Source organism: Nesoenas mayeri (assembly GCF_963082525.1).
Source record: "Nesoenas mayeri genome assembly, chromosome: 3".
NCBI classification, from domain to species: Eukaryota; Metazoa; Chordata; class Aves; order Columbiformes; family Columbidae; genus Nesoenas; species Nesoenas mayeri.
The window spans coordinates 25,000,173-25,028,101 of NC_137544.1; the positions used below are offsets into that span (position 1 = coordinate 25,000,173).

At 46.1% G+C, this 27,929-nt stretch overlaps 2 protein-coding genes across 7 annotated transcripts; both read right to left on the minus strand.

Annotated features, from left to right (window-relative positions):
* Positions 1-235: 235 nt before the first annotated feature.
* LOC308038502 (glutathione S-transferase-like) lies at positions 236-12,405 on the minus strand. 3 transcript variants are annotated; one of them, XM_080341126.1, is made up of 8 exons: positions 12,187-12,245; positions 7,341-7,413; positions 6,158-6,267; positions 5,197-5,248; positions 2,873-3,005; positions 1,873-2,014; positions 890-1,021; positions 236-564 (listed from the first exon to the last, which is right to left on the minus strand). In XM_080341126.1, exons 3-8 carry the CDS (start codon positions 6,242-6,244, stop codon positions 445-447), a joined length of 666 nt encoding a protein of 221 aa, XP_080197252.1. In that variant the 5' UTR covers positions 6,245-6,267; positions 7,341-7,413; positions 12,187-12,245; the 3' UTR covers positions 236-444. The 3 variants fall into 3 exon arrangements, with proteins under 3 accessions (XP_080197252.1, XP_080197251.1, XP_080197253.1); XM_080341125.1 differs by lacking the exons at positions 7,341-7,413; positions 12,187-12,245 and adding an exon at positions 12,361-12,405; XM_080341127.1 differs by lacking the exons at positions 7,341-7,413; positions 12,187-12,245 and adding an exon at positions 12,361-12,401 and having other exon boundaries at positions 6,158-6,264.
* A 1,522-nt stretch (positions 12,406-13,927) lies between these two features.
* Positions 13,928-26,098, minus strand: LOC308039610 (glutathione S-transferase-like). 4 transcript variants are annotated; one of them, XM_080343045.1, is made up of 8 exons: positions 25,877-25,924; positions 21,030-21,102; positions 19,847-19,956; positions 18,886-18,937; positions 16,562-16,694; positions 15,562-15,703; positions 14,579-14,710; positions 13,928-14,253 (listed from the first exon to the last, which is right to left on the minus strand). In XM_080343045.1, exons 3-8 carry the CDS (start codon positions 19,931-19,933, stop codon positions 14,134-14,136), a joined length of 666 nt encoding a protein of 221 aa, XP_080199171.1. In that variant the 5' UTR covers positions 19,934-19,956; positions 21,030-21,102; positions 25,877-25,924; the 3' UTR covers positions 13,928-14,133. The 4 variants fall into 4 exon arrangements, with proteins under 4 accessions (XP_080199171.1, XP_080199170.1, XP_080199173.1 ...); XM_080343044.1 differs by lacking the exons at positions 21,030-21,102; positions 25,877-25,924 and adding an exon at positions 26,051-26,098; XM_080343047.1 differs by lacking the exons at positions 21,030-21,102; positions 25,877-25,924 and adding an exon at positions 26,051-26,073 and having other exon boundaries at positions 19,847-19,953.
* Positions 26,099-27,929: the final 1,831 nt, after the last annotated feature.

Below are 27,929 nucleotides of genomic sequence, written 5' to 3' on the forward strand. Positions count from 1 at the left end.
AAGCTGAATCCAAAGCTGTCATCCCTATGAAACTAGAACCTGCAGGCTCTGCCTGGCATTTCCCAGAACACATGCATCACCCACTGTTTGGGCTAAAAAGTCTCTTCATTTTCCAGCAGCTCTTGGGAATGCCAGGAAGACAGAACCAGAGAACCCTTAGGTGTGTAAGCAGCAGCAAGAAGTCATGAAACAAACTGGTCTTCATTGTCAATAGTAAGACTTTATTTCAGGTATTCTCTTAAGTAATTGAAGACATTTTTGTTGTCCAGTGTACCCCTTAATTCAGTGAACTATTTCATTTGCTGGCATGCTCCTGCAGATTTACATTGGAAATGTTTGTGGTAGGCTAAAAGCAGTGCTGTAGCTAAGGAAGGAGGGATCAAAAATTCACTTCAGAAAACACAAAGACAATGAAATAGAGTTTCTGTGGGGTTAGGTTGCTGCTCACTCGAAAATTTTCATGATGTTTGGTATATCTTCTTGTCGTGGCAGTGACTTCCTCTGGCTGCCAGGCTGCAGGAATTTCTTTATTGTGGGGATATTGCTTATTCTTGCTTTGAAACTCTACAAAACAAAACCAAAACAGCACTGTGCTTAAGAACTACGGTAACTGTCAGACATTTAAATGTTATCCATGCTCTAAAACTAACATTGTGCATTGATCCATGTGCAAAAGAATCTACATGCTTCACCCTCTTACATTTTTGTGGCTACAGTGACAGCAAGTAGCAATAACTGTCAGTATTTGGGGCCAGCTAAAAGTACTTTGAATGTTTGGTTTTGTCTTTCATTTCTTTCCTCACCCTCCCACGCCCCCATATTTCTCAGCCAGTTTAAATCAGTGGTTCGGCTTTGATTCACTGTCCATTAAAACTGTCCATTCGGTTACCTGCAACAGAGGAAATTGGGCAAGGATATCAGGCTTGCGTTCCTCTGCCATTAAAAGGACTTCAAGTAGTTGCACATCTGCCTTGCTAAACCGGTTGCCAACAAGAAAGTCTTGTCCGTGGTCTTTCAAAACCTAAAAACAGAGAACCAGAAGCAGATGTGATTTTTTGTTTTTCTGCAAAGCAAGGTCGTAAACGCCATGGAGTTACCCTTGAAAGAAGAAAATGCAGTAAGAACAACTGTAGTGCAAAGCAATGATCTGACCACACTGTCATCCTTGCATAATTTACCAATCCTTTCTCTTTTGCGCTTTCTGGCAGCTCAGTTGTATCTCTCTTGCCCTCAGTTCTGTAGCTCATGGAATCAGCGCTGCTGTGTTGAAAGCTAAACTTTATGGGATAAAACCATCTGTGCAAATGCCTACAAAATTTACATCAGGCTTAAATTCAGCACAGGGTATAGTAAGAGTATCTTGGATTCTTTCAAATTATGGGCAGCTCCATGACTTCTCACCTGTTTCCTCTTGAGTTTTGGCAATACTGCCTTGAGAGCTCTCCTCATGTAACTTGTGCCTCGTGGTCTTGACACCCAGCTAATGTATTCTTCATTTTACTACAGAAGAAGCTGTCAGGCACTACACAGCATGTATGGTACAGGGAGTTCTGCACACTAGGAGCAAACTTTATGTAAAAGCTGATGCTGTAGCGTCTTTTGTCTGAAGCAACGTCCAGACTGAAACATGGACGTTTGGGGGCTCAGTGTTTCCTGAGTTTTGCAGCTCTGCATCTCTCCCAGATTTGTAGTGCTGTGTGTCCTCTCTGTAGCGTGCTGTCTCCATCCTTGTCCCAGTCTCACAAAAAACATAGCATTTATATCTTAAAGTGGCAAATTTTGTTCCCTGTTTTACTCAATAAAAGCGTGTAGATCCAGGATGGAGTTTCAGGAAAACAATATTAACTAAGCTGCTACATCTTTGTCACCTACCTTCTCAAAGACTGGGAAGTATCTGTTTGTGGCCTTGTCCAAAGCAGTGGCTAATTGTTGCTCCTTTTCATCCGCTGGTAGGTAATCAGAGGTCATGAGTAACTCATTCAGATCAAATAATCCTTCCACGTACATATCAATTCTGAAATGAAGATATTCAGCTGGTCAAGTCAAACACAGTAGGTCTGAATAGCACGACATCTACCAGCAATAACTTCACTCTCCACCTCTTCTATCCAGCATGCGCAGCTTGGAGCAGTTCCCCCCGATTGCAGTAGCTTCGGGGCGAAAAGGGAGAGTGTGACAAAAGACAAGTGCCAAGTGCCTCACCAAAAACTAGAGGACTGCACCATGCCCATTTTTCACTACAAGCGATACTTACCTGTATGAAGTGGGTTTATTTGAACCTGAGTACACAATTGGCATGTGTGTCCTCCAAACTTGTGCTAGAAGTCCAATCGGACACGGCAAGTTACACAGCGGGTCTATATAGTTCCTAAACAAGATCCTAAAATATATTAACCTGTGCTAATTAACTTGAGGCATTTCAAAATACTTCAAGTGAAACCACATGCCTTCAGAGTCGTGTCCTTTAATCACCAGTTAATAATTCTAATTCTGATTACTGGTTGTTATTAGAGAGAAGGCTTTTGTTTCCATCAAAGACATTTCTCTGAACTTGATGTGGTGAAAATCCCTGCTGCTGACAACTGCAGGAGAAAGCGCAAAGCTGTGCCAGTGAGACAGTCTGCCCTCTGTACTCCCAACTGCTTTCATCTGATGACTGTATTGACCTTGGGCCTTCATGAACTCCTTTGCTCCATCCCGCCCACCTAATTGAGCTGCTGCTGCAACATCACCTGCAGCCACAGTCAGCACGTGCCACGTGAAAAACTGCTCTGTCACCCTGAATCTCACTGCGAGCTGGGATATTCCTGTGTTACACAGAGAGGTAGGACGGACTGCAGTCTAACAAACAAAGGTGGTACTGCTACCGTACAGGGCTCTCTCCTTCAGGTCCTTCCCGTAGAGGTCGTACTTTGCTGCTATGTAGTTGAGGATGGCTCTGGTCTGCACCATCTTCACCCCATCGATCTCCACCATGGGCACTTGCTGAAACAGCAGAAATCCATCTAGGGAAAAGAGGACAAGACAAGGAGACATTCAGTCTCTGAATGAGAACCATTAGTGGGTGTTTGGCAAAGTAACCACACATACTATTTTTAATTAGAAACATAGAACCATAGAATCATTTAGGTTGGAAAAGACCCTTAATATCCTTGAATCCAACCATTAACCTAGCAGTGCCAAAGTCACCACTAAACCATGTCCCTCAGCACCACATCTACATGTCTTCCAAATAACCCCAGGGCTGGTGACTCAACCACTTCCCTGGGCAGCCTGTTCCAGGGCTTGATAACCCTTTTGGTGGCAACCTTCCCCATTCCCATAGCACGGATGGAAAATGCTTACCATGAAACCAAGAACCACCTTTCAGGGACATGTTAATAACTTAAAGTTTTTTCAATTCTGAGGAAGCAGCCAAGTGCAGAACTTTCAGCAGTCGGACAGTGAAAAAGGACAAGTCCTGCACCGCACAGCCCTAACTCAGATGATTTTCATGGAGGTTAATACAGATGGGAAGAACTGAAGGATCTCACCTATAATGACCTGTTTTCTGTCATGCTTTGGTATTATGGAAATCTGTACTCTTTAAGGGCTGGAAAACATATGATGAGAATATAAATGCACATAATGTATTTGTGACTACTGTATTGACTCTACACAATGACATGCATCTGTACAGGCGTGAAGCAGGAAATATTGATATTTGACAAGAGCCAAACATCACTTGGTGTGAGACTGGAGCCATGTACATCCCTTACTGGTCTGCAGAAGCCTTATTCTGGCAAGGAAGAAGACAAAATACCCCCAGGAATGGATCAGAGAAGCAAGTCAGAGTATTTTCCTTATGGAATCATATCTCTGGACTCAACTGATCAGCTACATCCATCTTTGTATCACAGAATCACAGAATGGTTGGGGTTGGAAGGGACCTCTGTACATCACCTAGTCCAACCTACCGGCTAAAGCAGGTTCACCCAGAGCAGATTGCACAGGAATGTGTCCAGGCAGGTCTCCTTCTCTGGAGACTCCACAACCTCTCTGGACGGCCTGTTCCGGTCAGTGCTCCGGCACCCTCAAACTAAAGAAGTTTTCCAGTGTATGCCAAGCATGCAGAGACATTGCTTGCTATTAAGGGCCCTTTTTCATTTAGGCTTGTGTCTCAAAAAACTCTCTGAAAGCTGGAAGGGGGATCCAGTCATTTCTCCTAAAGGGGAGCAGGACTGCAAATGCCAACCCTGGCTCGGGCATCTTTGAAAAGACAAGTGGACTGGAACGACACAGACATGTAATTTCCTTTGGAGTAAACAGAATAATTTCAGCTGGAAGGCACCTACAACAATAATCTAGTTCAACTGCCTGAGCACGCCAGGGCTGGCCAAAAGTTAAAGCATGTTTTTAAGAGCATAGCCCAAATGCCTTTTAAACAGTGACAGTCTTGGAATATCAAGCACCACTCTAGGGAGCCTCTTACACTGTTTGACCACCCCCTTGGTGAAGAAATGCCTCCTAATGTCCAGTTTACACCTCCCCTGGTGCAGCTCTGAAACATGCCCACGCGTCCTGTCACTGGATACCAGGGAGAAGAGATTGGTACCTCGCTCTCCACTTCCTCTCATAATGTGAGTGTCACGTGCACAGGATGGAAGACAAAGACAGCAAAGTGAGAAGCTGCCATGGGAAACAGGAATGCATCGGAGGTACAGGTTAAGCTCAGAAATGTGGAACTCTGGCTTCATACAGATTGTAACACAAAAGCTTTGTCGGCAACCTAAAACACAAATGAATTTCAGGACGACCTGATGACAAAAATCTGTATTGTCGCAGGATGGGAGGCATGGTCACAAACTGAAACACAGGAGAGTCAATCGCCTGGACTTCAGCAAAGGCTTTTTTACTGTGAGAGTTACTCAACATGGACATGGGCTGTCCAGAGAGACTGTGGAGTGGTCCTGCTGGAAGAGGGGGTTGGGGCAGATGATCTTGAGAGGTCCCTTCTGATCTCAGCCCTTCTGTGATTCAGTGAAGTCTGAAACAACTGGGTGGATGATGCCACGTAACACTGCAGGGTGCAGCTGTGTTACCCCATGTACAATCTAATCTCATTTTTCTTTTTAAGAGACATAAGACTCTGTAGGCTTTTTAAGGCAGCTATTGGTATTATTATTAAAAAAATATCAACAAGTGAAGGAAACTCACCCGTTCTTAACTTCAGCAGGTCATCCTTTGTTTTCACAAAACATTCGTCAAACTGCAGGAAATAGAGAAGAAAAGTTACGTTGTCACTGCACGTTTCATGTTTTATCAATGGCTTCTGCTTTGCAAGAGACAGTGAGAACACAAAGAGCTGTGTTTGGGGGAAGCAATATCTTTAAAAATTTCTTCTGCCTTTGTCACATTGTCTCCTCTTCCCTCTCCCATGTGATTCATATTTTTGTGCAGGCAAGATTTCTGTAAAGCTGAGGTGACTGAAAAAGCACAAAACTGTCTGCCGAGCAATCGAGGACCGCGCCACTTCTGTTGTCGGTGCTGGCAAGAGATGGTGCAGGCAGAGGAGGGGATAAGTAAATTCACATTGCAAGCAGGACTGTGTTATAGGTCCTTGGCCACAAGTTGGAAAAAGGACAAAGAGAAGAGATGATGTGCCCCATGAGGCTTTCTGCACAGTGCCCATCACCATGACAAAAACTCACAGCACTTAAATCACTCCCTCTGCCATTTAATATCAGAAATTGTAAGAGGTAAAAACAATTACTGGTTTTTTTAACGATATTCAGTAACTTCAGGGATGAGCTGCATGTTAATAGGCATAATAATTTTTTGCTATTTTGAACACTGGGATTTAACTGGCGGCCTTTGGAGTTAAAAGTCCTGGACCCTTGTGATCAGAAGTTCTTCTTCTGTGACTATAATTTTTTTCTGTCACTAGCTACAGGGCAGAGGCATTTATGGTGCTACCGGTAGGCTTGACACATGATGCTTGGAAGTAAAATGGGAAGCCTAAGCCCTCCTGCTTATGGGTAAGCGGGTGGTCATTGTTGGCTTGGTCAGCAATGCCCTAAAGACAGAGCCTGAAACTTCCAGTCACTCATGTTTTTTATATGGAACAGTGAAAATATGTATTTGTCACACACTCCTAGAATAAAAAAGAAAGACAAACCTCAATCCCGGCTGCTGCCAGTAACCACCGTATCGGTTCCATTCGGCCTCGTTCATTGATATAGTGCAGCTTGGGTTTCGCAGCCATGTTTCTATGTGCTTGATTTCCTACTGTTCGAAATAAAGAAGTAAGATTTGCAAGATAAGGATTCAGAATGCTGGCTTTGAGTCTTTAACTGGTTCTTAAGCATTGTTCAAAGTTGCCTTGTTTGAAACCAATTTATGGTCGAAGAATGTCTTCAAATTAGTATAGTACAAAACTATACTGAGGTGCTACACATTGTCATTTTGCCTTAAGATGTCTTTTGCATAAGTAGTTTAGTTAAGCAGTACTCTGCAATTGGCCTGTGTCAGAAAACAAGCAAATTAAAACCTCTTGGAATCCCAAAGCATTCTGCGCTGACCAAAAAGAACGCTGTGCGAGATATACTGCTCTATTTATTTTGGCATTATCTCAGGATACAGTTTACTGTTCAACCAGGTATACAATAGAAAATCAGCAATTACTGTGTTTTCTCCACTAGCTATTATGCTGCATTATAAAGTGATATAAAGGGTTTAGGGTTTTTTTACGCCATCGTAAGCATTCAATCTCATTTGCAACGCTCCCTGCTCCTCTTATTTCTTTAGGCAAGCACCCAAAGATGTGGAATTTGATTTTGACTCTGGTAACGGTAGATTTGCCTTTACCACAGACAGAACCAAGGTGCAGTATCTGCTTGGTTAATTTTAATTCTTTGCTAGAATTTAAAGCAATAACGGTTTCTAGACAGACTCTCAGCCCCCCGCTTCAGAACCAGTGCGTGCACATCAGCAGCAAACACGTAGACGTGCCTGGTTTCTAACGGCTTCACAGTTATTAACATCATGTCAACGATAAAGCTGAAGCATTAACAGCAGCACAAGCAAATGGCTACCAAAAATATATTCGCCTTGTAAATAACGTCCTCTTCCCTACAACAGGGAGACAAGGGTGAGAGGAAGCACTCCACAATTCTGAGATTTAATTTTCTTGTTCTTAAATCTGTTCACCTAGAAAGCAGTTGATTAATAATTTAACATTTGATGGACACAATAATGTCGGTAAAAATGTACCTACAAACATTTAATCCATAAAACCCAGTCACTGCCTTAGTTTCAGGTACACTATTTCCCTATGCATGTCCAAAATCCAAAAACCTTACCTCGTAGCTGGTGTAATTCACTCTAAGCTCTCAGCAGCTTTGCCTTGAGATTACGTAGGTCTCTAGCCCCTCCCTACAAAAAAATCGCACATGGCTCTCTGCCAATGGGAAACTCCTATCTCATATACAAATTGAAAAAAATAGATCACTTTAGTCACTTATAAACTACAGAAAATCAATTCCTGTGTCATGCTGTGTACAAATGTGAGACTCACAAGAGGTCATGATCATTGCGAACATCTGTGCCAGCTCTTAAAAAACCCTGTGCTAACAGCAAATATCAGCATTTCCAGGAGCCCAGAGGGGAAAACAGTCACTTCTCAAGCAAGGACATAAAACATTTGTGGTGATGAGGAACGATGCACACCAGGATGCAGACAGAGATGCACACACAGGCAGAGATCTTGTTCAGGAAGGAGCGCAGAGCCAAGCAGAGCAGAAAGCTGAGCCAGGCTGAGGCCTTCTGTATTAGCCATTGACAATCTATAGGATTTACAGATACGGGCCTGGACTAAGATGTTTTAGCAATAATTGTTATTAAAACCACACCACACTCATGTTATGCTTGTTTCAGTTACGTTCCCACTCATCCACAGACCAGGCTCAAGGACATTCACGCATTACATGTACTTGGGGGCAGTTATCCGGCCCGAGATACCATTCTCACGAGTCTGGGCTATCACTCTTTACAGTTATGAGAAACGTACTTCAGCACAACCCGTCCAAGGCCCTTTATATTTCGACTAGGTGCTATGATCTCATTATGTTAGTACAATTTCTTCTTTGACTGTGCAGATGGTCACGTTAGTGTTGATCTTCCTTTATCATCCAGGTGGCTGGAACCAGACATCTTGCTTTCCCACGTCTTTACTTTCCCGCAATATTCTCATGCAGAGTTCTGTTCCATTGTAAAATATGGTAGGTATGGAAAGGAAGACTTACACACCAAGAACCAGGAGTCTGTATTTGTCTGCCTTCTCCCAACAGTGACCTCCAGCCCTCTTCCTCCATGGAGCCTGGAACATGCTTGTTAAACTGCTTGTGCTGTCTGTCACCACAGTGTCAGCCAACGTGTGCCCTGTGCCAGTGGGCAATGCAATTGCTTTTAACAGTTTTTCATGCTTCTTACAGAATTAAGCTACAAATGGGGTATGCTAGAAGTTTTCCCGCACTTCTATTTTCAGAAGATTTACTCTTGTTCTGCTGGCCGGAAGGCTTGCTGATGCTAAGCAATGCTTTTTTTTTTTTTTTTAACCTCTGGTTACAAAAGTGATAAAATATTACAGGAGGGCCTTACCTTATACACACTTGTGAATAACTCACATAAAGATGTTTTCTACTTCAGTTCTATGTCTGCTTAGAGCGTAAGGGTGCACTTGCTTACAGAGCTCACTAGCACTCACTGTTTGAGTTATGGCTGTACCTAAGCACACTCTTGGCTTCAGATGGACAAAGATGAGATTCAGTGTTTGCAGGTCATAGCCAAAAAGCTACAAATCTTATTAGATATAAAAGATAAATCACCTCTGACAAAATGCAGAGCATATTCAGTTGAAAACTACTTCATCTGGTTGCACCCTAACAGAAATAAATAATTCACTGTCCTTTTGCAGTCTGCTGTGCAGGAGAGGCACGGGGGAATGCTGGAGAACAAGCAATCTGGTAAGGAAGCTTGTTCTTCTGTTTTCTCCCTGGCAGGTTCATTTTCCAGTATTTTTCTCAATTTCCTATTTTCTACACATCTGTCATGACAATATTAATGTCAGATTTGGTTACTGACATCTACTGAAACAAAGTTTCCTTCTACGCAGATGCTGCTGTGCCACATCAGGCCCCCTCACAAGACAGGTTTTGTCTGCTGTACATTTATATAAGCCCTAATATTTTTGTTTTAAAATCAATAGAACATGAACCTCTGTCTCTCTGTGTTCTGTCCTGCTGGTGTAGAAATAAACCACGTCTGCCTTACCCTGAGTCTGCAAAACAGGTTGCTTGTTTCTTCCATGACACTTCATTCTCAAGAGATAAAGTATTTGTAACCTGCATGCAAAATGCTGCTAAGATCATACGCAAGGTTTGAAATAACTGATTCATGAAGAAAAAAAAACCAGTTTTGTGAGGAAAACTTTGCAGAAGGATCTTAAAAAATCTAATTCACCCACAGTCCTTAATTTACAGGTGGTAATACTAACTACATTTTGACCTGTTACAGGTGTGTAGGCAAGTGATGTACCAACCAGCTCCCAGTAATTCCATTTTAATGTTGAAAAGCCCATCCTGCTCATCAGCATGCAGAGGTAGCAGCTGCAGGGATTGCGTGGGGGTGTACATACGTCACTGCAGTAGCAGCTACTAGGGAGGTGGGGTCCCTGCGCAGGCAGACACGCTGTCTGTTTACATGCTTCTTGCATAGACTGCACAGTATGTAATTGAGCCACAAAATGGAAACTTTGGCCATAATTCTAAAGACACCAATGAAGAGGCACACATAAATAGCACAGCAGTGAGAGGAGAGACTGCATCCCTGGCCATCTTCACCAAACTCCTTTGTGTTGGCTGGACTCACCGAAGAAATCTGGTACCTCAGTCCAAAATACAGGTCTTCAAAAACACTGCTAAGCTTCCACCAATCCCTGGCAATGCTTATAACCCCAAATGCCTCAGCCTCTTCCAACAAAGTTCTCCTGACACATAGATATGTGCTTGATAATAAAGACTTGATTATGTCTTGAGAGTTCAGACTTGGCATCCGGTCTAGTGCTGCTGCATGCCCAGCTGGAGTTCTAATTCTTGAACAGCAACAGGGCACATAAACAAGGCATTTAGAGAAGGGATTTGTGCTCTAGACCCCTCACAAGCCTCATCACCCTCATCTGAACTCTCTCCAGCAACTCAATGTCTTTCTTATGATGAGGGGCCCAAAACTGAACACAGTATTTGAGGTGCAGCCTCACCAGTGCTGAGTACAAGGAGCTGATCACTTCTCTGGTCCCGCTGGCCGCACTATTCCTGATACAAGCCAGGACGCTGTTGGCCTTTTTGGCCCCCTGGGCACACTGCTGGCTCATGTTCAGCCCGCTGTCAACCAACACCCCCAGATCCCTCTCTGCCAGGCAGCTTTCCAGCCACTGTTCCCCGAGCCTGTAGCGCTGCCTGGGATTGTTGTGACCCAAGTGCAGGATCCGGCACTTGGCCTTGTTGAACCTCATACAACTGGCCTCAGCCCAATGACCGAGCCAGTCCAGATCCCTCTGTATGGCCTTCCTACCCTCCGGCAGACCAACACTCCCACCCAATTTGGTTTCACCTGCAAACTTACTAAGGGTGTGCTCAATCCCCTCATTCAGATCATTGATAAAGATATTAAACAGAACCGGGCTCAGTACTGAACCCTGCAGAACACCACTCAGGACCGGCCACCAACTGGATTTGGCTCCATTCACCACAACCCCTTTGGCCCAGCCACCCAGGCAGTTCTTTACCCAGCACTGCAAGGACAGGCCAGCATAAGCAGAAAGAACAAACTTCCCTGACCTCTCCCTGAAGCAGAGGTAGAGCTCATAAGGATGAGCCCAGCCAGAGCCCTGCTTGCCAGAGCTCAGCGCTCCACTTCAAACAGCCAGGAAAGCTGAAGAACAGAGCAAGTTCAGATACCAACACAGGCAAAAAGTTCAGATATCAACATAACTCGTACTTGTTCATCACGGTTTCATGTAGGGATTGGCCAAGGCTTGAGTCTTCTTGCTCAGGTACCAAAAAATCTTACATTTTCCTAAAACTGCACTGCTTAAGGACCGAATGCTTACACAGGGTTGCAAAGTACTTTGGTGACACTATTACTGCTCTGCATTGAATACCCCTTTGTAAAGCAATGAGTCATAAAAGAGTGCCCAAGCTGGTAAATTATACTTCTTAAATAGCAACAATGGACCTGAAAAGAAATCAGAAACCTTCCTGATGTTCTGGTGGATCTGACCTTCCTTGGACCTCAGCCAGGTAGTTGACAGAGTAACAGCTACCACTGTGATCACTGTACTAAAGAGTCACTTTGTCCAAAATAATTCAGGCACCACCCTTTCAATGAGAAACAAGTTAAGTGAAATTAACAGCAAGCTCAGAACTGGCTGCCAGATCTTAAACACTCTTCCTAATTGGACGTGGACCCCAAAGCAGCTCCTCACAATGCTTTGTTCCTCACACACAGCTGCCCAGGGCTGCTCCAGCACGGTGGCCCTGCAGCACACACCTCGGACTGCGTTGGGCCCGGCTTGCTCTCGAGGCAGTCTTAAGACTAATTGCTAATCAGTGTGTGCTTCCTACCAGGATTCAGGCCAAGCCTGGGCTCAAAATGCCTTCCTTCCACCACGTGGGCTAGGAGGAGCGTTTGAACGAGGTGAACGGCAAATGACCCCGAGAGATTTTGAAACCTTTAACTCCAAACAGCAACTCAGGTTCAGATTCCCTTCTGATCCCACCCAGAGCCAAACGCAACCCCGCTCCGCGCACACCCACCCCCCGGCCTGGGCTCCTGCTGCCGGGGAGCAGGTGGGGTCACCCCAGACACCCCCCCCGGCCAGCGCCGCAGGGCGCTCAAGCACCTTCCCGGAGCAACGGCCGCTCTGCCGCGCACCCGCCTTCCGCCCTCCCGGCAGGGGCCCGGCTGGCGGACCCAGCCCCGGTGCGCGGGCTCCGACCCCTGCGCGGGTGGCCCGAGAGGACAGGCAGCCCTGTCCTGCCCCCTTTCCCTCCACACCCCGCCACGGCGCCAATCGCACTCCTGCGGCTCCGCAGAGGCGGCAGCACACGGTCCCACGGCCGGCGATCAGCCCGCGGAGCAGCTGCCCACCTTGCGCCCCGCCACAGGCCGCGCTCCGCAGCAGCAATTCACAGCGGGCCCACTTCCGCCGCCGCCCCGCGGAGCCGCCGCCCCCCGCAGCCGCCGCCCCCCGCAGCAGGCCCCCAGCCCGCCGCTGACAGTAGGCACCGCCCCGCCGCCCGATCTCCGGCCCCACCGACTCACCGCACACTGCCCGACCCAACCCCCGGCCCGGCCCGCCCCTCAGCGGCCCCGGCTGCTGCTCTCGGGGGCGGTGCTGGGCAGCCTGCCCGCCCCCTCCCTCCCTCAGGCCTGGTGACCGCAGCTTCACAGGATCCTAGAATAGTTTTGGTTGCAAGGGAACCTTAAAAACAGGTAGTCCGACACCCTCTGCCATGAGCAGGGACATCTCCAACTAGATCAGACTGCTCAGAGCCCCGTCCAGCCTGACCTTGGCTGTCTTCAGGGTCGGGGTATCTACCACCTCTCTGGGCAACCTGTGCCAGTGTTTCACCACCCTTACTGGAAAATTTCACCAAGGGCCAGTTAAGTCCTGCAGCTAAGCTGCATCCCTAAGCCCTGCAAGTGTAGCTGCGGGAAAAGCCACCTCAGGCTTGTCCCCGAAGGCTTGTGAAGTGACTTTCTCCGTGGGGCTGGCTTGGAGGCAAATGGAGTGCTGGGGCTGCACCTCAGAGGGACACGGCAGCCGGGGCACGGGGGGCTGGAGAAAGGATTTGAGGCCCCTGAGGCAGCGGTGAGAGGGTCACAGGGATGATGTGAGTGGGGAAAGGGCCTGGGCCACAGCCCCTGCGCAAGGGCTGCCAAGCTGTTGGCGTGCCAGGGACTCTGGGTCTGTGTGGCCAAACGCTGGGGTGCGTGCACGGGCTCCTAAAACCACTGGGCTGTGCAGGGACTCACACGGCAGAGAGTTGGCAGCCACAGCCAAGGTTTCTGCCTTGAGTTTCTGACAGTGCCCAGCAGCTGCAAGTGCTGCCCGAATGCTTCAGTGAGGCAAGAGGGAAACAGCTCTTCCAACAACGCTGAGTGATATGTGCTCTGCTGCAGAAAAACATTGTGTTTTTTCCTTTCTTGATGCTAAAAACTGATTCTAGCTTCATGATATTGCTTTTAAAGAAACTGTTTGCCTTAGCAAGAGTTTTAGTGCCCTGAGTTTGCCCACCCTAAAACTGCCACTACTAGACCATTAGTTGGTTTTAGTGTACTGGCTGTTGCATTTGCATACGTTGTTGATTTCGTCTTACATAATACACATATTTATGTGTTCAACTGTCTTGCTATCCTCTCAGTAGTAGAGACTGATATAAGTGATTATAAGGTACAACTCACATGCAACTTATATTTCACTGAGTTTAATATAAAGTGACATAACAAAGTGGTGCAAAGTGCTTTTAGCTTCTGTATTAGACCTTTTGTGAAAGGAAATATTGGTGAAGCTACAAGAGTTTAAATGTCTAGTGACAAAACAGAGGTGCAGTAAGGCCTCTGGTCCCAGTGTACTCCAAGTTCAGAGGAAAGCTGAATCCAAAGCTGTCATCCCTATGAAACTAGAACCTGCAGGCTCTGCCTGGCATTTCCCAGAACACATGCATCACCCACTGTTTGGGCTAAAAAGTCTCTTCATTTTCCAGCAGCTCTTGGGAATGCCAGGAAGACAGAACCAGAGAACCCTTAGGTGTGTAAGCAGCAGCAAGAAGTCATGAAACAAACTGGTCTTCATTGTCAATAGTAAGACTTTATTTCAGGTATTCTCTTAAGTAATTGAAGACATTTTTGTTGTCCAGTGTACCCCTTAATTCAGTGAACTATTTCATTTGCTGGCATGCTCCTGCAGATTTACATTGGAAATGTTTGTGGTAGGCTAAAAGCAGTGCTGTAGCTAAGGAAGGAGGGATCAAAAATTCACTTCAGAAAACACAAAGACAATGAAATAGAGTTTCTGTGGGGTTAGGTTGCTGCTCACTCGAAAATTTTCATGATGTTTGGTATATCTTCTTGTCGTGGCAGTGACTTCCTCTGGCTGCCAGGCTGCAGGAATTTCTTTATTGTGGGGATATTGCTTATTCTTGCTTTGAAACTCTACAAAACAAAACCAAAACAGCACTGTGCTTAAGAACTACGGTAACTGTCAGACATTTAAATGTTATCCATGCTCTAAAACTAACATTGTGCATTGATCCATGTGCAAAAGAATCTACATGCTTCACCCTCTTACATTTTTGTGGCTACAGTGACAGCAAGTAGCAATAACTGTCAGTATTTGGGGCCAGCTAAAAGTACTTTGAATGTTTGGTTTTGTCTTTCATTTCTTTCCTCACCCTCCCACGCCCCCATATTTCTCAGCCAGTTTAAATCAGTGGTTCGGCTTTGATTCACTGTCCATTAAAACTGTCCATTCGGTTACCTGCAAGAGAGGAAATTGGGCAAGGATATCAGGCTTGCGTTCCTCTGCCATTAAAAGGACTTCAAGTAGTTGCACATCTGCCTTGCTAAACCGGTTGCCAACAAGAAAGTCTTGTCCGTGGTCTTTCAAAACCTAAAAACAGAGAACCAGAAGCAGATGTGATTTTTTGTTTTTCTGCAAAGCAAGGTCGTAAACGCCATGGAGTTACCCTTGAAAGAAGAAAATGCAGTAAGAACAACTGTAGTGCAAAGCAATGATCTGACCACACTGTCATCCTTGCATAATTTACCAATCCTTTCTCTTTTGCGCTTTCTGGCAGCTCAGTTGTATCTCTCTTGCCCTCAGTTCTGTAGCTCATGGAATCAGCGCTGCTGTGTTGAAAGCTAAACTTTATGGGATAAAACCATCTGTGCAAATGCCTACAAAATTTACATCAGGCTTAAGTTCAGCACAGGGTATAGTAAGAGTATCTTGGATTCTTTCAAATTATGGGCAGCTCCATGACTTCTCACCTGTTTCCTCTTGAGTTTTGGCAATACTGCCTTGAGAGCTCTCCTCATGTAACTTGTGCCTCGTGGTCTTGACACCCAGCTAATGTATTCTTCATTTTACTACAGAAGAAGCTGTCAGGCACTACACAGCATGTATGGTACAGGGAGTTCTGCACACTAGGAGCAAACTTTATGTAAAAGCTGATGCTGTAGCGTCTTTTGTCTGAAGCAACGTCCAGACTGAAACATGGACGTTTGGGGGCTCAGTGTTTCCTGAGTTTTGCAGCTCTGCATCTCTCCCAGATTTGTAGTGCTGTGTGTCCTCTCTGTAGCGTGCTGTCTCCATCCTTGTCCCAGTCTCACAAAAAACATAGCATTTATATCTTAAAGTGGCAAATTTTGTTCCCTGTTTTACTCAATAAAAGCGTGTAGATCCAGGATGGAGTTTCAGGAAAACAATATTAACTAAGCTGCTACATCTTTGTCACCTACCTTCTCAAAGACTGGGAAGTATCTGTTTGCGGCCTTGTCCAAAGCAGTGGCTAATTGTTGCTCCTTTTCATCCGCTGGTAGGTAATCAGAGGTCATGAGTAACTCATTCAGATCAAATAATCCTTCCACGTACATATCAATTCTGAAATGAAGATATTCAGCTGGTCAAGTCAAACACAGTAGGTCTGAATAGCACGACATCTACCAGCAATAACTTCACTCTCCACCTCTTCTATCCAGCATGCGCAGCTTGGAGCAGTTCCCCCCGATTGCAGTAGCTTCGGGGCGAAAAGGGAGAGTGTGACAAAAGACAAGTGCCAAGTGCCTCACCAAAAACTAGAGGACTGCACCATGCCCATTTTTCACTACAAGCGATACTTACCTGTATGAAGTGGGTTTATTTGAACCTGAGTACACAACTGGCATGTGTGTCCTCCAAACTTGTGCTAGAAGTCCAATCGGACACGGCAAGTTACACAGCGGGTCTATATAGTTCCTAAACAAGATCCTAAAATATATTAACCTGTGCTAATTAACTTGAGGCATTTCAAAATACTTCAAGTGAAACCACATGCCTTCAGAGTCGTGTCCTTTAATCACCAGTTAATAATTCTAATTCTGATTACTGGTTGTTATTAGAGAGAAGGCTTTTGTTTCCATCAAAGACATTTCTCTGAACTTGATGTGGTGAAAATCCCTGCTGCTGACAACTGCAGGAGAAAGCGCAAAGCTGTGCCAGTGAGACAGTCTGCCCTCTGTACTCCCAACTGCTTTCATCTGATGACTGTATTGACCTTGGGCCTTCATGAACTCCTTTGCTCCATCCCGCCCACCTAATTGAGCTGCTGCTGCAACATCACCTGCAGCCACAGTCAGCACGTGCCACGTGAAAAACTGCTCTGTCACCCTGAATCTCACTGCGAGCTGGGATATTCCTGTGTTACACAGAGAGGTAGGACGGACTGCAGTCTAACAAACAAAGGTGGTACTGCTACCGTACAGGGCTCTCTCCTTCAGGTCCTTCCCGTAGAGGTTGTACTTTGCTGCTATGTAGTTGAGGATGGCTCTGGTCTGCACCATCTTCACCCCATCGATCTCCACCATGGGCACTTGCTGAAACAGCAGAAATCCATCTAGGGAAAAGAGGACAAGACAAGGAGACATTCAGTCTCTGAATGAGAACCATTAGTGGGTGTTTGGCAAAGTAACCACACATACTATTTTTAATTAGAAACATAGAATCATAGAATCATTTAGGTTGGAAAAGACCCTTAATATCCTTGAGTCCAACCATTAACCTAGCAGTGCCAAAGTCACCACTAAACCATGTCCCTCAGCACCACATCTACATGTCTTCCAAATAACCCCAGGGCTGGTGACTCAACCACTTCCCTGGGCAGCCTGTTCCAGGGCTTGATAACCCTTTTGGTGGCAACCTTCCCCATTCCCATAGCACGGATGGAAAATGCTTACCATGAAACCAAGAACCACCTTTCAGGGACATGTTAATAACTTAAAGTTTTTTCAATTCTGAGGAAGCAGCCAAGTGCAGAACTTTCAGCAGTCGGACAGTGAAAAAGGACAAGTCCTGCACCGCACAGCCCTAACTCAGATGATTTTCATGGAGGTTAATACAGATGGGAAGAACTGAAGGATCTCACCTATAATGACCTGTTTTCTGTCATGCTTTGGTATTATGGAAATCTGTACTCTTTAAGGGCTGGAAAACATATGATGAGAATATAAATGCACATAATGTATTTGTGACTACTGTATTGACTTTACACAATGACATGCATCTGTACAGGCGTGAAGCAGGAAATATTGATATTTGACAAGAGCCAAACATCACTTGGTGTGAGACTGGAGCCATGTACATCCCTTACTGGTCTGCAGAAGCCTTATTCTGGCAAGGAAGAAGACAAAATACCCCCAGGAATGGATCAGAGAAGCAAGTCAGAGTATTTTCCTTATGGAATCATATCTCTGGACTCAACTGATCAGCTACATCCATCTTTGTATCACAGAATCACAGAATGGTTGGGGTTGGAAGGGACCTCTGTACATCACCTAGTCCAACCTACCGGCTAAAGCAGGTTCACCCAGAGCAGATTGCACAGGAATGTGTCCAGGCAGGTCTCCTTCTCTGGAGACTCCACAACCTCTCTGGACGGCCTGTTCCGGTCAGTGCTCCGGCACCCTCAAACTAAAGAAGTTTTCCAGTGTATGCCAAGCATGCAGAGACATTGCTTGCTATTAAGGGCCCTTTTTCATTTAGGCTTGTGTCTCAAAAAACTCTCTGAAAGCTGGAAGGGGGATCCAGTCATTTCTCCTAAAGGGGAGCAGGACTGCAAATGCCAACCCTGGCTCGGGCATCTTTGAAAAGACAAGTGGACTGGAACGACACAGACATGTAATTTCCTTTGGAGTAAACAGAATAATTTCAGCTGGAAGGCACCTACAACAATAATCTAGTTCAACTGCCTGAGCACGCCAGGGCTGGCCAAAAGTTAAAGCATGTTTTTAAGAGCATAGCCCAAATGCCTTTTAAACAGTGACAGTCTTGGAATATCAAGCACCACTCTAGGGAGCCTCTTACACTGTTTGACCACCCTCTTGGTGAAGAAATGCCTCCTAATGTCCAGTTTACACCTCCCCTGGTGCAGCTCTGAAACATGCCCACGCGTCCTGTCACTGGATACCAGGGAGAAGAGATTGGTACCTCGCTCTCCACTTCCTCTCATAATGTGAGTGTCACGTGCACAGGATGGAAGACAAAGACAGCAAAGTGAGAAGCTGCCATGGGAAACAGGAATGCATCGGAGGTACAGGTTAAGCTCAGAAATGTGGAACTCTGGCTTCATACAGATTGTAACACAAAAGCTTTGTCGGCAACCTAAAACACAAATGAATTTCAGGACGACCTGATGACAAAAATCTGTATTGTCGCAGGATGGGAGGCATGGTCACAAACTGAAACACAGGAGAGTCAATCGCCTGGACTTCAGCAAAGGCTTTTTTACTGTGAGAGTTACCCAACATGGACATGGGCTGTCCAGAGAGACTGTGGAGTGGTCCTGCTGGAAGAGGGGGTTGGGGCAGATGATCTTGAGAGGTCCCTTCTGATCTCAGCCCTTCTGTGATTCAGTGAAGTCTGAAACAACTGGGTGGATGATGCCACGTAACACTGCAGGGTGCAGCTGTGTTACCCCATGTACAATCTAATCTCATTTTTCTTTTTAAGAGACATAAGACTCTGTAGGCTTTTTAAGGCAGCTATTGGTATTATTATTAAAAAAATATCAACAAGTGAAGGAAACTCACCCGTTCTTAACTTCAGCAGGTCATCCTTTGTTTTCACAAAACATTCGTCAAACTGCAGGAAATAGAGAAGAAAAGTTACGTTGTCACTGCACGTTTCATGTTTTATCAATGGCTTCTGCTTTGCAAGAGACAGTGAGAACACAAAGAGCTGTGTTTGGGGGAAGCAATATCTTTAAAAATTTCTTCTGCCTTTGTCACATTGTCTCCTCTTCCCTCTCCCATGTGATTCATATTTTTGTGCAGGCAAGATTTCTGTAAAGCTGAGGTGACTGAAAAAGCACAAAACTGTCTGCCGAGCAATCGAGGACCGCGCCACTTCTGTTGTCGGTGCTGGCAAGAGATGGTGCAGGCAGAGGAGGGGATAAGTAAATTCACATTGCAAGCAGGACTGTGTTATAGGTCCTTGGCCACAAGTTGGAAAAAGGACAAAGAGAAGAGATGATGTGCCCCATGAGGCTTTCTGCACAGTGCCCATCACCATGACAAAAACTCACAGCACTTAAATCACTCCCTCTGCCATTTAATATCAGAAATTGTAAGAGGTAAAAACAATTACTGGTTTTTTTAACGATATTCAGTAACTTCAGGGATGAGCTGCATGTTAATAGGCATAATAATTTTTTGCTATTTTGAACACTGGGATTTAACTGGCGGCCTTTGGAGTTAAAAGTCCTGGACCCTTGTGATCAGAAGTTCTTCTTCTGTGACTATAATTTTTTTCTGTCACTAGCTACAGGGCAGAGGCATTTATGGTGCTACCGGTAGGCTTGACACATGATGCTTGGAAGTAAAATGGGAAGCCTAAGCCCTCCTGCTTATGGGTAAGCGGGTGGTCATTGTTGGCTTGGTCAGCAATGCCCTAAAGACAGAGCCTGAAACTTCCAGTCACTCATGTTTTTTATATGGAACAGTGAAAATATGTATTTGTCACACACTCCTAGAATAAAAAAGAAAGACAAACCTCAATCCCGGCTGCTGCCAGTAACCACCGTATCGGTTCCATTCGGCCTCGTTCATTGATATAGTGCAGCTTGGGTTTCGCAGCCATGTTTCTATGTGCTTGATTTCCTACTGTTCGAAATAAAGAAGTAAGATTTGCAAGATAAGGATTCAGAATGCTGGCTTTGAGTCTTTAACTGGTTCTTAAGCATTGTTCAAAGTTGCCTTGTTTGAAACCAATTTATGGTCGAAGAATGTCTTCAAATTAGTATAGTACAAAACTATACTGAGGTGCTACACATTGTCATTTTGCCTTAAGATGTCTTTTGCATAAGTAGTTTAGTTAAGCAGTACTCTGCAATTGGCCTGTGTCAGAAAACAAGCAAATTAAAACCTCTTGGAATCCCAAAGCATTCTGCGCTGACCAAAAAGAACGCTGTGCGAGATATACTGCTCTATTTATTTTGGCATTATCTCAGGATACAGTTTACTGTTCAACCAGGTATACAATAGAAAATCAGCAATTACTGTGTTTTCTCCACTAGCTATTATGCTGCATTATAAAGTGATATAAAGGGTTTAGGGGTTTTTTACGCCATCGTAAGCATTCAATCTCATTTGCAACGCTCCCTGCTCCTCTTATTTCTTTAGGCAAGCACCCAAAGATGTGGAATTTGATTTTGACTCTGGTAACGTTAGATTTGCCTTTACCACAGACAGAACCAAGGTGCAGTATCTGCTTGGTTAATTTTAATTCTTTGCTAGAATTTAAAGCAATAACGGTTTCTAGACAGACTCTCAGCCCCCCGCTTCAGAACCAGTGCGTGCACATCAGCAGCAAACATGTAGACGTGCCTGGTTTCTAACGGCTTCACAGTTATTAACATCATGTCAACGATAAAGCTGAAGCATTAACAGCAGCACAAGCAAATGGCTACCAAAAATATATTCGCCTTGTAAATAACGTCCTCTTCCCTACAACAGGGAGACAAGGGTGAGAGGAAGCACTCCACAATTCTGAGATTTAATTTTCTTGTTCTTAAATCTGTTCACCTAGAAAGCAGTTGATTAATAATTTAACATTTGATGGACACAATAATGTCGGTAAAAATGTACCTACAAACATTTAATCCATAAAACCCAGTCACTGCCTTAGTTTCAGGTACACTATTTCCCTATGCATGTCCAAAATCCAAAAACCTTACCTCGTAGCTGGTGTAATTCACTCTAAGCTCTCAGCAGCTTTGCCTTGAGATTACGTAGGTCTCTAGCCCCTCCCTACAAAAAAATCGCACATGGCTCTCTGCCAATGGGAAACTCCTATCTCATATACAAATTGAAAAAAATAGATCACTTTAGTCACTTATAAACTACAGAAAATCAATTCCTGTGTCATGCTGTGTACAAATGTGAGACTCACAAGAGGTCATGATCATTGCGAACATCTGTGCCAGCTCTTAAAAAACCCTGTGCTAACAGCAAATATCAGCATTTCCAGGAGCCCAGAGGGGAAAACAGTCACTTCTCAAGCAAGGACATAAAACATTTGTGGTGATGAGGAACGATGCACACCAGGATGCAGACAGAGATGCACACACAGGCAGAGATCTTGTTCAGGAAGGAGCGCAGAGCCAAGCAGAGCAGAAAGCTGAGCCAGGCTGAGGCCTTCTGTATTAGCCATTGACAATCTATAGGATTTACAGATACGGGCCTGGACTAAGATGTTTTAGCAATAATTGTTATTAAAACCACACCACACTCATGTTATGCTTGTTTCAGTTACGTTCCCACTCATCCACAGACCAGGCTCAAGGACATTCACGCATTACATGTACTTGGGGGCAGTTATCCGGCCCGAGATACCATTCTCACGAGCCTGGGCTATCACTCTTTACAGTTATGAGAAACGTACTTCAGCACAACCCGTCCAAGGCCCTTTATATTTCGACTAGGTGCTATGATCTCATTATGTTAGTACAATTTCTTCTTTGACTGTGCAGATGGTCACGTTAGTGTTGATCTTCCTTTATCATCCAGGTGGCTGGAACCAGACATCTTGCTTTCCCACGTCTTTACTTTCCCGCAATATTCTCATGCAGAGTTCTGTTCCATTGTAAAATATGGTAGGTATGGAAAGGAAGACTTACACACCAAGAACCAGGAGTCTGTATTTGTCTGCCTTCTCCCAACAGTGACCTCCAGGCCTCTTCCTCCATGGAGCCTGGAACATGCTTGTTAAACTGCTTGTGCTGTCTGTCACCACAGTGTCAGCCAACGTGTGCCCTGTGCCAGTGGGCAATGCAATTGCTTTTAACAGTTTTTCATGCTTCTTACAGAATTAAGCTACAAATAGGGTATGCTAGAAGTTTTCCCGCACTTCTATTTTCAGAAGATTTACTCTTGTTCTGCTGGCCGGAAGGCTTGCTGATGCTAAGCAATGCTTTTTTTTTTTTTTTTAACCTCTGGTTACAAAAGTGATAAAATATTACAGGAGGGCCTTACCTTATACACACTTGTGAATAACTCACATAAAGATGTTTTCTACTTCAGTTCTATGTCTGCTTAGAGCGTAAGGGTGCACTTGCTTACAGAGCTCACTAGCACTCACTGTTTGAGTTATGGCTGTACCTAAGCACACTCTTGGCTTCAGATGGACAAAGATGAGATTCAGTGTTTGCAGGTCATAGCCAAAAAGCTACAAATCTTATTAGATATAAAAGATAAATCACCTCTGACAAAATGCAGAGCATATTCAGTTGAAAACTACTTCATCTGGTTGCACCCTAACAGAAATAAATAATTCACTGTCCTTTTGCAGTCTGCTGTGCAGGAGAGGCACGGGGGAATGCTGGAGAACAAGCAATCTGGTAAGGAAGCTTGTTCTTCTGTTTTCTCCCTGGCAGGTTCATTTTCCAGTATTTTTCTCAATTTCCTATTTTCTACACATCTGTCATGACAATATTAATGTCAGATTTGGTTACTGACATCTACTGAAACAAAGTTTCCTTCTACGCAGATGCTGCTGTGCCACATCAGGCCCCCTCACAAGACAGGTTTTGTCTGCTGTACATTTATATAAGCCCTAATATTTTTGTTTTAAAATCAATAGAACATGAACCTCTGTCTCTCTGTGTTCTGTCCTGCTGGTGTAGAAATAAACCACGTCTGCCTTACCCTGAGTCTGCAAAACAGGTTGCTTGTTTCTTCCATGACACTTCATTCTCAAGAGATAAAGTATTTGTAACCTGCATGCAAAATGCTGCTAAGATCATACGCAAGGTTTGAAATAACTGATTCATGAAGAAAAAAAAACCAGTTTTGTGAGGAAAACTTTGCAGAAGGATCTTAAAAAAATCTAATTCACCCACAGTCCTTAATTTACAGGTGGTAATACTAACTACATTTTGACCTGTTACAGGTGTGTAGGCAAGTGATGTACCAACCAGCTCCCAGTAATTCCATTTTAATGTTGAAAAGCCCATCCTGCTCATCAGCATGCAGAGGTAGCAGCTGCAGGGATTGCGTGGGGGTGTACATACGTCACTGCAGTAGCAGCTACTAGGGAGGTGGGGTCCCTGCGCAGGCAGACACGCTGTCTGTTTACATGCTTCTTGCATAGACTGCACAGTATGTAATTGAGCCACAAAATGGAAACTTTGGCCATAATTCTAAAGACACCAATGAAGAGGCACACATAAATAGCACAGCAGTGAGAGGAGAGACTGCATCCCTGGCCATCTTCACCAAACTCCTTTGTGTTGGCTGGACTCACCGAAGAAATCTGGTACCTCAGTCCAAAATACAGGTCTTCAAAAACACTGCTAAGCTTCCACCAATCCCTGGCAATGCTTATAACCCCAAATGCCTCAGCCTCTTCCAACAAAGTTCTCCTGACACATAGATATGTGCTTGATAATAAAGACTTGATTATGTCTTGAGAGTTCAGACTTGGCATCCGGTCTAGTGCTGCTGCATGCCCAGCTGGAGTTCTAATTCTTGAACAGCAACAGGGCACATAAACAAGGCATTTAGAGAAGGGATTTGTGCTCTAGACCCCTCACAAGCCTCATCACCCTCATCTGAACTCTCTCCAGCAACTCAATGTCTTTCTTATGATGAGGGGCCCAAAACTGAACACAGTATTTGAGGTGCAGCCTCACCAGTGCTGAGTACAAGGGGTTGATCACTTCTCCGGTCCCGCTGGCCGCACTATTCCTGATACAAGCCAGGACGCTGTTGGCCTTTTTGGCCCCCTGGGCACACTGCTGGCTCATGTTCAGCCCCCTGTCAACCAACACCCCCAGATCCCTCTCTGCCAGGCAGCTTTCCAGCCACTGTTCCCCGAGCCTGTAGCGCTGCCTGGGATTGTTGTGACCCAAGTGCAGGATCCGGCACTTGGCCTTGTTGAACCTCATACAACTGGCCTCAGCCCAATGACCGAGCCAGTCCAGATCCCTCTGTATGGCCTTCCTACCCTCCGGCAGACCAACACTCCCACCCAATTTGGTTTCACCTGCAAACTTACTAAGGGTGTGCTCAATCCCCTCATTCAGATCATTGATAAAGATATTAAACAGAACCGGGCTCAGTACTGAACCCTGCAGAACACCACTCAGGACCGGCCACCAACTGGATTTGGCTCCATTCACCACAACCCCTTTGGCCCAGCCACCCAGGCAGTTCTTTACCCAGCACTGCAAGGACAGGCCAGCATAAGCAGAAAGAACAAACTTCCCTGACCTCTCCCTGAAGCAGAGGTAGAGCTCATAAGGATGAGCCCAGCCAGAGCCCTGCTTGCCAGAGCTCAGCGCTCCACTTCAAACAGCCAGGAAAGCTGAAGAACAGAGCAAGTTCAGATACCAACACAGGCAAAAAGTTCAGATATCAACATAACTCGTACTTGTTCATCACGGTTTCATGTAGGGATTGGCCAAGGCTTGAGTCTTCTTGCTCAGGTACCAAAAAATCTTACATTTTCCTAAAACTGCACTGCTTAAGGACCGAATGCTTACACAGGGTTGCAAAGTACTTTGGTGACACTATTACTGCTCTGCATTGAATACCCCTTTGTAAAGCAATGAGTCATAAAAGAGTGCCCAAGCTGGTAAATTATACTTCTTAAATAGCAACAATGGACCTGAAAAGAAATCAGAAACCTTCCTGATGTTCTGGTGGATCTGACCTTCCTTGGACCTCAGCCAGGTAGTTGACAGAGTAACAGCTACCACTGTGATCACTGTACTAAAGAGTCACTTTGTCCAAAATAATTCAGGCACCACCCTTTCAATGAGAAACAAGTTAAGTGAAATTAACAGCAAGCTCAGAACTGGCTGCCAGATCTTAAACACTCTTCCTAATTGGACGTGGACCCCAAAGCAGCTCCTCACAATGCTTTGTTCCTCACACACAGCTGCCCAGGGCTGCTCCAGCACGGTGGCCCTGCAGCACACACCTCGGACTGCGTTGGGCCCGGCTTGCTCTCGAGGCAGTCTTAAGACTAATTGCTAATCAGTGTGTGCTTCCTACCAGGATTCAGGCCAAGCCTGGGCTCAAAATGCCTTCCTTCCACCACGTGGGCTAGGAGGAGCGTTTGAACGAGGTGAACGGCAAATGACCCCGAGAGATTTTGAAACCTTTAACTCCAAACAGCAACTCAGGTTCAGATTCCCTTCTGATCCCACCCAGAGCCAAACGCAACCCCGCTCCGCGCACACCCACCCCCCGGCCTGGGCTCCTGCTGCCGGGGAGCAGGTGGGGTCACCCCAGACACCCCCCCCGGCCAGCGCCGCAGGGCGCTCAAGCACCTTCCCGGAGCAACGGCCGCTCTGCCGCGCACCCGCCTTCCGCCCTCCCGGCAGGGGCCCGGCTGGCGGACCCAGCCCCGGTGCGCGGGCTCCGACCCCTGCGCGGGTGGCCCGAGAGGACAGGCAGCCCTGTCCTGCCCCCTTTCCCTCCACACCCCGCCACGGCGCCAATCGCACTCCTGCGGCTCCGCAGAGGCGGCAGCACACGGTCCCACGGCCGGCGATCAGCCCGCGGAGCAGCTGCCCACCTTGCGCCCCGCCACAGGCCGCGCTCCGCAGCAGCAATTCACAGCGGGCCCACTTCCGCCGCCGCCCCGCGGAGCCGCCGCCCCCCGCAGCCGCCGCCCCCCGCAGCAGGCCCCCAGCCCGCCGCTGACAGTAGGCACCGCCCCGCCGCCCGATCTCCGGCCCCACCGACTCACCGCACACTGCCCGACCCAACCCCCGGCCCGGCCCGCCCCTCAGCGGCCCCGGCTGCTGCTCTCGGGGGCGGTGCTGGGCAGCCTGCCCGCCCCCTCCCTCCCTCAGGCCTGGTGACCGCAGCTTCACAGGATCCTAGAATAGTTTTGGTTGCAAGGGAACCTTAAAAACAGGTAGTCCGACACCCTCTGCCATGAGCAGGGACATCTCCAACTAGATCAGACTGCTCAGAGCCCCGTCCAGCCTGACCTTGGCTGTCTTCAGGGTCGGGGTATCTACCACCTCTCTGGGCAACCTGTGCCAGTGTTTCACCACCCTTACTGGAAAATTTCACCAAGGGCCAGTTAAGTCCTGCAGCTAAGCTGCATCCCTAAGCCCTGCAAGTGTAGCTGCGGGAAAAGCCACCTCAGGCTTGTCCCCGAAGGCTTGTGAAGTGACTTTCTCCGTGGGGCTGGCTTGGAGGCAAATGGAGTGCTGGGGCTGCACCTCAGAGGGACACGGCAGCCGGGGCACGGGGGGCTGGAGAAAGGATTTGAGGCCCCTGAGGCAGCGGTGAGAGGGTCACAGGGATGATGTGAGTGGGGAAAGGGCCTGGGCCACAGCCCCTGCGCAAGGGCTGCCAAGCTGTTGGCGTGCCAGGGACTCTGGGTCTGTGTGGCCAAACGCTGGGGTGCGTGCACGGGCTCCTAAAACCACTGGGCTGTGCAGGGACTCACACGGCAGAGAGTTGGCAGCCACAGCCAAGGTTTCTGCCTTGAGTTTCTGACAGTGCCCAGCAGCTGCAAGTGCTGCCCGAATGCTTCAGTGAGGCAAGAGGGAAACAGCTCTTCCAACAACGCTGAGTGATATGTGCTCTGCTGCAGAAAAACATTGTGTTTTTTCCTTTCTTGATGCTAAAAACTGATTCTAGCTTCATGATATTGCTTTTAAAGAAACTGTTTGCCTTAGCAAGAGTTTTAGTGCCCTGAGTTTGCCCACCCTAAAACTGCCACTACTAGACCATTAGTTGGTTTTAGTGTACTGGCTGTTGCATTTGCATACGTTGTTGATTTCGTCTTACATAATACACATATTTATGTGTTCAACTGTCTTGCTATCCTCTCAGTAGTAGAGACTGATATAAGTGATTATAAGGTACAACTCACATGCAACTTATATTTCACTGAGTTTAATATAAAGTGACATAACAAAGTGGTGCAAAGTGCTTTTAGCTTCTGTATTAGACCTTTTGTGAAAGGAAATATTGGTGAAGCTACAAGAGTTTAAATGTCTAGTGACAAAACAGAGGTGCAGTAAGGCCTCTGGTCCCAGTGTACTCCAAGTTCAGAGGAAAGCTGAATCCAAAGCTGTCATCCCTATGAAACCAGAACCTGCAGGCTCTGCCTGGCATTTCCCAGAACACATGCATCACCCACTGTTTGGGCTAAAAAGTCTCTTCATTTTCCAGCCAATCTTGGGAATGCCAGAAAGACCGAACCAGAGAACCCTTAGGTGTGTAGGTAGCAGCAAGAAGTCATGAAACAAACTGGTCTTCATTGTCAATAGTAAGACTTTATTTCAGGTATTCTATTAAGTAATTGAAGACATTTTTGTTGTCCAGTGTACCCCTTAATTCAGTGAACTATTTCATTTGCTGGCATGCTCCTGCAGATTTACATTGGAAATGTCTGTGGTAGTCTAAAACCAGTGCTGTAGCTAAGGAGAGATCAAAAACTTTTTCACTGTTTTAATTAATTCCATTTCACCGCTATCAGCAAACACAAGGACCATTATAGAGTTTCTGTGGGTTTAGGTTGCTGCTCAGTGGAAAATTTTCATGATGTTTGGTAAATCTTCTTCTTTCAGTGGTGGTTTCCTCTGGCTGCCAGGCTGCAGGAATTT

Bases quoted from the DNA above. Each gene is read 5' to 3' on its own strand.
- LOC308039610 (XM_080343044.1), bottom strand. From the start codon at position 19,933: ATGGCTGCGAAACCCAAGCTGCACTATATCAATGAACGAGGCCGAATG. The intron at 16,695-18,885 runs GTGAGTTTCCTT...TCTTTTCCCTAG, and splicing joins CCTGCTGAAGTTAAGAACGG to ATGGATTTCTGCTGTTTCAG. The intron at 14,711-15,561 runs GTAGGTGACAAA...CTCTGTTTTTAG, and splicing joins ACTTCCCAGTCTTTGAGAAG to GTTTTGAAAGACCACGGACA.
- LOC308038502 (XM_080341125.1), bottom strand. From the start codon at position 6,244: ATGGCTGCGAAACCCAAGCTGCACTATATCAATGAACGAGGCCGAATG. The intron at 2,015-2,872 runs GTACGGTAGCAG...TCTTCATTTCAG, and splicing joins GACCTGAAGGAGAGAGCCCT to AATTGATATGTACGTGGAAG. The intron at 1,022-1,872 runs GTAGGTGACAAA...CTCTGTTTTTAG, and splicing joins ACTTCCCAGTCTTTGAGAAG to GTTTTGAAAGACCACGGACA.